At 44.2% G+C, this 12,018-nt stretch overlaps 1 protein-coding gene across 1 annotated transcript; it reads left to right on the top strand.

Annotated features, from left to right (window-relative positions):
- Positions 1-1,928: 1,928 nt before the first annotated feature.
- Positions 1,929-12,018, top strand: LOC134405698 (vomeronasal type-2 receptor 116-like). The gene is made up of 5 exons (XM_063136941.1): positions 1,929-2,174; positions 2,942-3,358; positions 6,199-6,426; positions 9,838-9,964; positions 11,108-12,018. Exons 1-5 carry the CDS (start codon positions 1,929-1,931, stop codon positions 12,016-12,018), a joined length of 1,929 nt encoding a protein of 642 aa, XP_062993011.1.

Below are 12,018 nucleotides of genomic sequence, written 5' to 3'. Positions count from 1 at the left end.
CCAGTTCCTAGCTACGATTAACCTTGCAGCCGTCAGCAAATTCGTTATCTGTTCCTTAATTTCTTTACTACATTTAAGATCTTCTTGCAGTGAGAGTAATGCAATCCTTGGTGCATTACTCATTACTTGGTGCATTACTCATTATTTCTTGCAGTGAGAGTAATGCAATCCTTGGTGCATTACAAAATATATATATTAAAAAATAGAGGAATAGAGGACTTCAATACCCTTATAAAGCAGTAGTTTTGATCCTGTCTTTTATATACCACTTTCATAGTGCAATATCCTGCATGATGTAGATGAGGTCAATATTGAGATCAATGGACCAATATTCTGAGTTCGTGTAAGGAAGCTTCCTGTGTGCAAGTTGTTACAAACACAAAGACGCCAAGCTGATTTCATCCCTATCCATCTAAGCACCCACGAGCATGTCACTTCCCAAAATACAAACAGAGTTTTCTGCATTTGGGGAGGGGGGGTGTTTACAGGTTGAGCAGAAATTTCTGCCGAATTCTTGTATTGTTCTTGTAATAATAAAGAGCAAGGAGGGAAGAGAGAAAGAGGAAAGGACGTGTTTATAATGAGAGATGGGTGAAGGAGAAAAAAGGTGGAAAGAAGTTGAGTCTTAAAGAGAGACGGGAGAGGACGAGAAGGAGAGAGGGAAAGAAATGTTTCTCCTGGGTTTGCTCAACCCTTGGGCAGATCAACCATTAGGTAGAAAGAAGGGCAGGAAGAACGGTTCAATCTGCCAGCCACCATGTGGGTTGTGTTCTAGCCACTTCTTACTTTGTATTATTGCATGCTTCTTCGGAAAACTTTGAAATAACAATATATCCTCACAACAACCCAAGAGGTAGCATTATCCACAAGCGCACTTAGGCCTAAGCTACAACTGCCATTTATCCCAGAGTGCACTCAAGTTCAGCGCTGCGGGTCCAAATGCTGCACAGCTGTTCTAGGGATGAACCGGGAATGACCAGTCAGTTCTTCCGGGATATCTAGGATTGCTTTTGTCCTTGTTTTCTTTCCTGGTCCTGGAACAATTCCAAGGTTCACAGGCGGTGTGGCTCTCTCTCCTCAGGTCCTCCGTCTTCCCCATGAGTATCAGGGCTCAGGAAAAAGGCAAGGAGCTGTGCAGGCAGAGTCCATGGGCCTCTGGGGTAAGGGGGAGAGCATTTTCGCCATCTTTCTTCATTGTGTGTGTTTTTCAAAATGCACCTTCGTGAAGGATCATGCCCTCACTGTTGCGCAAATGCCTCTGCTTTAAGAAAAAACACTATTGTACCCCAGAATGGCCCTCCTTTACTTCAGGGAAAACTCGCTGATGTGTGGCCCCTGAGGGATGTTCCCGGAAGCGCAAATCCCAATGACCATCTCTTCCCACTCCTGGAAGGCCTCCAGGTGTAGATTAAGCCTTAGTAAACTTTACAAAAGGTAAGATGTTTGGAGAACTTGGGTTTTTTGTATCTAAACCAAACCCGGGAGCCACTTCATCCTACTGGCTGTGCTGTTTACATTGCCTAAGAAGGTTATCCTTGTATCATATATATTTTAAAATAAATATATATGATACAAGTAAGTATATATATATATATATATATATATATATATATATATATATATATTTTGATTAATTATTGCAGCAACATCTCATTTACTTATATCAGGGGAGGGCAACTTATGGTCTTCCAATTGCTTTGCCCTAAAACTCCCATGATCACTTACAATTGACTTGGGCTGATCAGAGTGGTATGTTTTGGCCCACATTTGGAGGACCAGTAGTTGCCCACCCTCACCACAGATGGATACATCATAATGTAAGCTGTAACACACTTGATTCTGTGATGTAAGGATCGAAGTCTACATTCAAATCTTATTTCAGGATGATCCCTAAAAACTACCAGCATGTCCTTGCTTTTGTTTTTGCCATGGGTGAGATCAACAAAGACGCCAAGTTATTACCCAACATCACACTGGGAGCCAAAATCTATGACAATTTTTTCAATGCAATAAGGACTTACTGGACCACTCTGGATCTGCTATTCAGGGGACTGAGGAATCCTTCTACTTACAAATGTAACAGGAGAGAGGAACCCATGGCTGCCCTTGGTGGGCTCAACTCCCAAACATCCATCCAGATGGCCAACGTCTTAAATATCTTCAAGATTCCACAGGTATGCGCGTAAAGCAGAGGAAGGCTACTTTTGTGGGCTTCAGGCTCATTTGAATTTTTGAAGAAGTATTGAGGGTGCCTTTACAAACTTGGTTAGTGTTGGTGTTCTCGACAATGTGGGGCCAAAAAGAAGGAAGGAAGGGGGAGAGAGAGGGAGGACACGTTCAGAGATCTTGAAATCTGGAAAATGGGGGTTGATTAAATGTGGGAGCTTTGGCATTCAAGGCATGTAAAGATTCATTTTATGAGGGAACTCACATAGGCAGGCACACACACACACAAAGGCTCATTCACTCGCCGACACTCTTGTGGCACAGAAGAAGCAAGTGTTAATTGGGGTTGGGAAGCCACTGAAACTGGTTATGTGTTTAAACCAGGGTTAGTATTGGTTCACATGGCACGCTAAGACATACATCACCTAGCATGCTAAGCCATAATGTTGAGTTCAAAAATGCTTAACCACCGTGGCTTAGCATGTCATCTGAACAGGGTCGATGAAGGGGAGGGATCTGAGAGGTGGTAAAGCTTAGTGACAAAACAGAATTCACAAAAGAAGTGGCTCCCACATGCAGGAAAAATGATGGTTTAGGTCTCAAATATGAAAACAGCCAAATAACTGGACTGAGCATTTAAAATCGAGCACTTTTCCTTCACATGTCCAGTGTTACTTTCCAAAAAGGAGAAAAAAATGAATGCCAATCACTCACTCACTCATTCATTCATTCATTCATTCATTCATTCATTCAATCACTGTATCTTTCCCACTAGCTCAGCTATGGCTCCTTTGATCCAGTGTTGAGTGATGAAAATCAGTTCCCTTCTTTCTACCGGATGGTCCCAAATGAAGATCCTCAGTATGTCGGGATTGTTGGGCTGCTCAAGCATTTTGGATGGAATTGGATTGGCCTCATTATTTCAGAGGATGACAGCGGAGAAACTTTCCTTCGGACCCTGAGGTCACGGCTTCTGCAGAACACTATCTGCATTGCTTGGACTCAAGTGATCCCAACAGTGACACAATATTTACCAAAAAAGATAATCCAAGAAAAATTGCTCCCAATTCGTAATACCATCTTATTGAGTGACATCAATGTGATACTTGTGTATGGGGATGGTCAGTCTGTGGAGGGTTTTCGAATGGTTTTGTATTCAGATGAGATCCTTCAAAAGCGCCCATTGGAAAGGGTATGGATCATAACTGCTCAATGGGATTTCACTGCTGTATCCATTGGGGCAATGCTCACCACAAGGACTTTCAATGGCACCTTGTCATTTACATTCCATACAAATCTGGTGCCAGGATTTCAGGACTTTTTTGAGAGCATCAATCCGTTTCAGTCAACAATTTATTTCATCCAGCAGTTCTGGGCCAGTGCGTTTCTCTGTTCACTCCCACAATATAAACTTTATGTGCCAAACAAGGAAAGCTGCACTGGGGAAGAGAGGCTGGGAAGACTCCCTGGACCTTGGTTTGAAATGGGAATGTCTGGCCGGAGTTACAGTATCTACAATGCTGTTTATGCTGTAGCACATGCTCTCCATGCCATGGATTCATCAAGAGCCCTGAAGAGAGCAATGGGAGAGAGGGGGAAATGGAGCCTCCTGAACGTTCAGCCGTGGCAGGTAGCTGCAGCAATGAAACATAATCATAAAATGTAAAATAATGTAGAACCATTAAAAACAAAGGAGGGGTGCAAAAATCTATATAAAAATCAAGGGGACTGTCCAATTCCAGGCTTCCTTGGATGAAAATGAAATGATTATCTAAATCTATTCCAATCCAGCTTTAGGCCTGGTTTAGCCTTTGTCACCACAATAAAAGGGCAGGAAACAGATAATGGGAGTTTAACTTTCTCAATGGCTTATTGTACTATTAACCAAATTATCCTTCTGAACCAATTCTGTGAGCTGGGAGTTGAAGCGTGGTGAAATGAGGTTCAAATAGTTGTTGCAGGGTCAGTTCCAAGAGGTTGTCCCAGTTGCTTGCGCCTTGTGTCCTTGAAACTTGCTCTAGATCATTCCACTGGTGACCATCTTGTCCCTCATTCATTTCAATATCTATGGGAAGCTGCTGGTTATCCAGGGATTTGGACATCAGAGCCATTAGTATGTGGTGGAAATACACCTCTACATCTCTTTGACCCAGTTGAGCTGACATGCTAAGCCATGCTAGTTATGCATTTTGAGCCAAAAATTAAGGCTTAGCATGCTATGTGATCTATGTCTTAGCATGTCATGTGAACCAATACTAACCCTGGTGGTTACATAACCATGGTTTAAACACATTCACTTGCATTTGCTGCAAAAGCACTAGCAGTCTGATCCAGAACTTATGGGCTGACCCGCCCGTCCCCCTCTCTGCTCTGTGGAGTGAGATCTGGCTGCACTGCCGCCACTGCATGGACACCGGTGGTGGTGCTAGGTAAGCCAACACCCCCACCCCTTACCTGTGTCCGTCACCACAGGCTTCAATTGGGCCTCAATTGAAGCCTGTGATAGATGCAGGTAAGCCTACCTCCTCCCTGCCCCCTTACCTGGCTCTGCCGCCGCCGCATGGACAGTGGCGCTGGTGGCACCAGGTAGGCCAACCTCCTGCCCCTTACCTTAATCCATCGAGGGTTTCAATTGAGGCTCCGGCTTGAATTGCTACCAAGTAGTTCTGCCCCCTTATGGGGTGACATCACTGTGATCCTTGTGTATGGGGATGGTCAGTCTGTGGAAGGTTTACGAATGGTTTTGTACTCAGCTGAGTTCTCTCATAAGTGCCCATTGGAAAGGGTATGGATCATAGCTGCTCAATGGGATTTCACTGCTGCATCCAATGGGGCAATGCTCACCACAAGGACTTTCAATGGCACCTTGTCATTTACATTCCATACAAATCTGGTGCCAGGATTTCAGGACTTTCTTGTGAGCATCAATCCATTTCAGTCAACGATTTATTTCATCCAGCAGTTCTGGGCCAGTGCATTTATCTGTTCACTCCCACAATATAACCTTTATGTGCCAAACAAGGAAAGCTGCACTGGGGAGGAGAAGCTGGGAAGACTCCCTGGACCTTGGTTTGAAATGGGGATGTCCGGCCGGTGTTACAGTATCTACAATGCTGTTTATGCTGTAGCACATGCTCTCCATTCCATGGATTCATCAAGAGCCCTGAAGAGAGCAAGGGGAGATGGGGGGAAATGGAGCCTCCTGAACGTTCAGACATGGCAGGTAGCCATGGGGAGGAGAAGCTGGGAAGCTTGACCGTGGCTTAGTGTGTTGTCTGCACAGGCCCAATGTCACGATTGTCAGGTGAAGCCATGGAAGTTCTTGCATTCAGTAATGGACTGGATGAGCATTAATAAACTGAAGCTGGATCCCAACAAGGCAGAAGTGCTGTAGGTAAGTGGGCTTGGTGTCCAGACATAGGCATGCCCAAGGGGCCCAGGCACACCCTGATGTCCAAAGCAGTAAGTGCTGAATTGAGGGGGTCATTGAGTAGGGATCCAAACAATGGGGCAACAACCCTCTGGCTGCTCTTCTGCCACACCTAAAAACTGCTGCCTCCAGGAGAAGACCATTCACCCTGGCAGCAGGAGCAAAAAAGGAATTGCTCTGCTGGCAGCCTCTCTGCCGGCAGTCATGCTTCAAAGAGGCGAAGATGAGGGTCCCCAAAGGCTAAAATTGCCTCATCAGCCCCTCTTCTGGCCAGTGTCACCACAAAGCCCCACCAATGCTAGGTCTTGAGGAGTGTCTCCTTATCCCCTCCCCCCTCCCCTACAATGGCCCTCCCATGGTCAGGCAACCCAAATGCAGGTTAGGAACATTAATTTTAGTACTGATCTGCCTTCTGCCTTTGGATAGACTTTTTTGTAATAGAAGTGGCGTATCTGCAAAGTACATCATCTTGTGGATTTATGCCAGACAAATGGTACTCACGACACAACTTGGCAAAATTTCAAAGACAGAATGCTAAGCCTTTCCCCAAGACTGGCCTTAATTTGTATTTTTGTTTGTTTGTTTGTTTTCTTGCAATCTAGCTTCACTCTTTTCTCAGGAACATCAGATTTAACAATAGTGCAAAGGAAGAAATATCCTTTGATGAGAAATGGGAGCTTGCAAGTGGATTTGATATCATCAACCTGGTCACATTTCCCAACCAATCCTTCCAGAGAGTCCGAGTTGGAGAGATGGACCCACAAGCTCCTGCAGGCAAAGAGTTCAAAATCAATGCAAGTGCTGTTACGTGGAACCCCAAGTTTAAGCAGGTGGGTGTTACTTACATACTACTTCCTCCTCTTCATTCATCATCATCATCCTCATCATCATCAATCAGCATAGCCTGTATAATGTTCAAATATGTCAGAGATGCCTATTTCTCAAAGTATGCTTGTTATTCTCTCCCCTCACCCTGGGCAACACAGATGCACACACACACACACACACACACACACACACACACACACACACACGATTGTTTAAGGTCACAATTATCTGGAGCATAATTACTTTTTATTTGTGGATGAAAAGACAGAATGGAATGCCAGCTCATGTCTATTTTGGGCTCCTATAAATGACTGATACACGGCACACTCGTGATTGACCACTCAGGGATGTTTGTGGGTCAATTACGTCATGTCGTCAACGACCAGGATGTCTCTTGAGCTATTCCTTGAAAATCCAACTATGAAAAGAACCACTTTTAATGTGATAATATCCAAAAATGTGGGATTACCACCCACTAGATGGTGCTGTCTCATTGGAATTGAATGGAGCACACTTAGAGGGGAAGCATTCAAACCACATGGTCACCCTCTGCACCCATGTAGTGCAGCCAATACTAATGCAAAAGAAGCAGGAAGTACAAAGCCAAGGATAAGCAATGCAATTACCCTTTAATGTAGAGGTCCATTCCTATTAAAATCTTTGTGAAGTTCAAATCATTTTTTGAAGCAACTAAATTGTAGATATTTAGATGTATAGCTATGTGATGCTTTCTAGGTGCTTCAGAATGTATAATTCACATTATTTCCTTCCCCATCACAGACACACACACACACACACACACACACACACACACACCATAAATGATGCTCAATAATGCAGAGCTAAAGTCACACATATACTGTTATCAAGTGGAGATATTATTTATTTATTTACAATTTTTATGTACCGTTCTATATCTAAAATAGATTTCGGAGTGGTGAACATAAGAAATAAAACAGTAAAAAGGTTTTAAAGGGATGAAAACAGCATATTAATATTGTTTATTTCAAAACAGAATACCAATAAAAGCGGTGGTTGCTCAGTTATGGAATGCTTCCTGGGAAAGAACTGTTTTCAGGAGGCATTAGAAGCAGCACAGTGTTGGTGCCTGCAGGGAACTCTCTAGGGGCAGGGAATTCCAAAGAAAAGGGGCCACCACACTGAAGGCTCTTCTCCTGGTGAACTCCAACTGAGCCATAGATCCATGTGGAACCAACAGAAGCATGCTCTCTAATGATCTCAATGTCCAGGCAGGTTGGAAAGGAAGAAGGCTCTCTCTCAAGTATCCTGGTCCCAAGTTGTTTAGGTCTTTGATACTAGTACCAAAACCTTAAACCTGGCTGAATAGCAAGTAGGCAGCCAATGCGGTTCCCTCATCAAAGGAGTTATTTTAATAGTTATCAAAATATTTATAACCCATCTTTTGGCCACAACACCCTCATGACTATTATAAACTCTGAGAGGCATCAGAGTTGGATCTCTCATCAAATTCCCATAGTTGCACCCAGCTACAATTAATAGTACCCAAAGCTCTTGCATGGAATGGTTAACATCAGTATGCACTTAGAAGAGAAGAAACTTAACGGTCTGATGTACAATCAAACAATTCACATTTTCTATGATGGCAATATTCATGCATGAACTTGGTATGGATTGGCCTTCTGTACACTCATGGAAGAACATGCTATTTGGGATTCAGAGACACAGACAATGGAATTATTATTATTATTATTATTTATTTATATAGCACCATCAGTGTACATGGTGCTGTACAGAGTAAAACAGTAAATAGCAAGACCCTGCCGCATAATGAACTGTAATGATGGAGTGGACAATATGCAACTCAGAAGTGGTGGTATGGGAGATAAATCAAGAAGCTTTGGAATCGGAGTGATGATTCAAGCTTCAGAGATAAAAATCATGAGATTTACAAAGCCAACACCAAGAGTTGAGGATCACTTGGGTTTTGTGGGCCTACTCTTCTTGCTGTGGGAATGGGGACTCCCTTTTGTCAATAGTATTGCCATTAGTATAGGCTACTAGGAGGAGGGCTTTCTCTGTTGTCGCACCCCAGCTGTGGAATGAGCTCCCCAGAGACGTCCGCTGGTGCCTACACTGTGTTCTTTTCGTAGACAGCTGAAGACCTTTTTATTTTCTCAGTATTTTAACACCTAAATTTAAACTTTGCTGTTTTAATTCTGTATTTTAATCCTATATCAATTTCTGCTGTGTGGTTTCATCCTGTTTGTGCTTTTTATATTTTATTTTGTATTTGGGTTTTTAGATTGTTGGATGTTTTATTATATTCTTAATGGTTTTAATTTTTGTGAACCGCCCAGAGAGCTTTGGCTATTGGGCGGTGTAAAAATGTAATAAATCAATCAATAAATAAATAAATTATCACCACCTTTTACTATTTATTTATTTGTTTATTACATTTTTTGTACCACCCAATAGCCGAAGCTCTCTGGGCAGTTCACAAAAATTAAAGCATGAATAGCATAATAAAACAACCAACAACCAGCAAAGCTTAAATTTAAGTTAAATTTGGTGTTAAAATACTGAGAAAATGAAAAGGTCTTCAGCTGGCGATAAAAGGAGTACAGTGTAGGTGCCAGGCTTACTTCTCTGGGGAGCTCGTTCCGCAGCTGAGGCACTACAGCAAAGAAAGCCCACCTCCTAGTAGCCACCTGCCTCACTTCCTTTGGCAGGAGAAGATCTTAAGGTCTGGGCAAGTACATATGGGAGGAGGAGTTCCTTCAAATAACCTCACCCCACATCATTTAGGGCTTTGAATGTTAGTACCAGTACTTTGAATCGAGCCCGGACCTGGACTGGCTGCCAATGAAGTTGTAAAAGGACTGGCGTGATGTGGTCTTGCTGGCCACCAGGTCTACACGCAAAGTAGTGCTTGTAAACTCACCTGTCTTCTACTTCTAGGTGGGTGTGAGAATTATGTCAAGTAAGCCCAGTCCTCACCACCACCCGAAAAGAGAGAGCAAGTGAGTGACTGGCAAGCGTTAGTTTTTAACCAGTTGTCCACCTGTGCGTTTGGGGAAGAAAGTGAGTAGCAAGATGTGTGAGATTAATTATCACTAGAAATTATGGTGATGGATGTTTCTCAGGTGGTACTTCCTTGACATCTTATCATCTTGAGATGCTGGTCACAAGGGCCTTAGCTAGACCTAAGGTTTATCCCAGGATCATCCCGGGGTCATACCTGCCTGCTCCAGGGATATCCTGTGTGTCATTTACATGAAAAGGGACAACCCCAGGATGATCCCAGGATAAACCTTAGGTCTAGCTAAGGCCAAGGACTTGCAATGTTCCAGGGCAAAAAAGGTGTAGTTGAGAATTAGAGCAGTGAGGAAAAACTCGCTTAGCCAAATGTCCTTCCTTGTGGTTACCATTAGATGCTGCCCATTTCTACCTGTGTCGAGAGCTGCCGCCCTGGACAGAGCATGTTTATCCAGCAGGGACAACAAATCTGTTGCTACGATTGTTCTCAATGTGCTAAAGCAATGATTTCGATAAAGATAGGTAAGTGAAAAGCATCTTATTTACATGGAAAACGTACCAGAACTTTAAAAATGTGTGTCTGCCTTAATTCTGTCATTTTTATGGGTGTGTGATTGTGTATATTGGAATGTATAACCATAAACAGGTGAAGGTGAAACTGAATACTACAGCTTTGTTGTTTAAGCCCAATAATGTGTTTTGTTTGTCACCATTAAAATTAGTAGACGTCACCTAAGAACAGGAAATACTGAGACTTTTCTCATGAGCTCCTGTTGGACTCTTCCCCCCCCCCCACAGGGCAAACTGCCATCTTGGCCCTGTGGGGAAGAAGAAGGACCGAGGGGACAGGAGCAGGCAGAAGTAACATGGGGCCTGCTCCTGCTTGACTCTTCCCTCCCCCCCACAGGTCAAACTGCCATCTTGGCCCTGTGGGGAAGAAGAAGGACCGAGGGGACAGGAGCAGGCAGAAGTAACATTGGGGCCTGCTCCTGCTGGACTCTTCCCCCACCCCCACAGGGCAAACTGCCATCTTGGCCCTGTGGGGAAGAAGAAGGACCGAGGGGACAGGAGCAGGCAGAAGTAACATCGGGGCCTGCTCCTGCTGGACTCTTCCCCCACCCTCACAGGGCAAACTGCCATCTTGGCCCTGTGGGGAAGAAGAAGGACCGAGGGGACAGGAGCAGGCAGAAGTAACACCGGGGCCTGCTCCTGCTGGACTCTTCCCCCCCCCCCACAGGGCAAACTGCCATCTTGGCCCTGTGGGGAAGAAGAAGGACCGAGGGGACAGGAGCAGGCAGAAGTAACATCGGGGCCTGCTCCTGCTGGACACTCTCTCTCTCTCTCTCTCTCTCTCTCTCTCTCTTTCTTTCTCTCTCCTCCCTCCCTCCCTCCTTGACTCCTTTTCCTTGTGTGTCATGTCTTTATTAGATTGTAAGCCTGAGGGCAGGGACTGTCTTTTTTGCTAAGTGTAAGCCGCTCCGAGAGCCTTTTTTGGTTGAGGAGCGGGGTATAAGTATGAGAAATAAATAAATAAATAAATAAATGATGCTCAGTAATGCAGAGCTAAAGTCACACATATACTGTTATCATTTTGTTTGTCACCATTAAAATTAGTAGATGTCACCTAAGAACAGGAAATACTGAGACTTTTCTCATGACTTTCAGATGCAGACCAATGTGAGAAGTGCCCAGAAGATCAGTATCCAAACAAGAACCAGGATCAGTGTATTCCTAAAGACATAAGTTACTTATCCTATGAGGAGCCTTTGGGGGCAGTTCTTGTTTCCTCGGCTCTTTTCCTTTCTGTAATCACAGCTGTGGTGTCGTGGAGCTTCATTCAACATCAAAATACTCCCATCGTCAAAGCCAACAACTGGAGCATCACGTGTGCCCTGCTCTGCTCTCTGCTGCTCTGCTTCCTCTGCTCCTTCTTGTTCATTGGGAGGCCTGGGATGGTCACTTGCCTTCTGAGGCAAACTGTGTTTGGCATCGTCTTCTCCATTGCAGTTTCTTGTGTGTTGGCCAAAACCATCACTGTGGTTTTGGCCTTCATGGCCACAAAGCCCAGGAACAGAATGAGAAAGTGGCTTGGGAAGAGGCTGGCAGTATCAGTCATCATTCTCCCTTCTCTTCTCCAAGCTGGCATCTGTGCAGTGTGGTTTGTAATCTCTCCCCCCTTCCCAGAGTTTGACATGCAGTCCCAGATTGGGCAGATCATAGTGCAATGCAATGAAGGCTCAGACATCATGTTCTACCTTGTCCTGGGCTACATCAGTTTTCTTGCTATCGTCAGCTTCACGGTGGCTTTCTTTGCCAGAAAGTTGCCCGATACTTTCAATGAAGCCAAGCTGATCACCTTCAGCATGTTGGTGTTCTGCAGTGTTTGGGTGTCCTTTGTGCCCACCTACCTAAGCACCAAGGGGAAATACATGGTGGCCGTGGAGATCTTCTCTATCTTGGCCTCTGGAGCTGGCTTATTAGGTTGTATCTTTCTTCCCAAATGCTACATTATTATATTTCAACCTGAGTTAAACACTAGACAGCAGTTGGTGAGGAAAAAGAATGAACAGCTTTGA

Source organism: Elgaria multicarinata, chromosome 11, assembly GCF_023053635.1.
Source record: "Elgaria multicarinata webbii isolate HBS135686 ecotype San Diego chromosome 11, rElgMul1.1.pri, whole genome shotgun sequence".
Lineage (NCBI taxonomy): Eukaryota > Metazoa > Chordata > Lepidosauria > Squamata > Anguidae > Elgaria > Elgaria multicarinata.
Note: the sequence above shows the minus strand (reverse complement) of the source record. Positions and strands in the feature narration are given on the sequence as shown.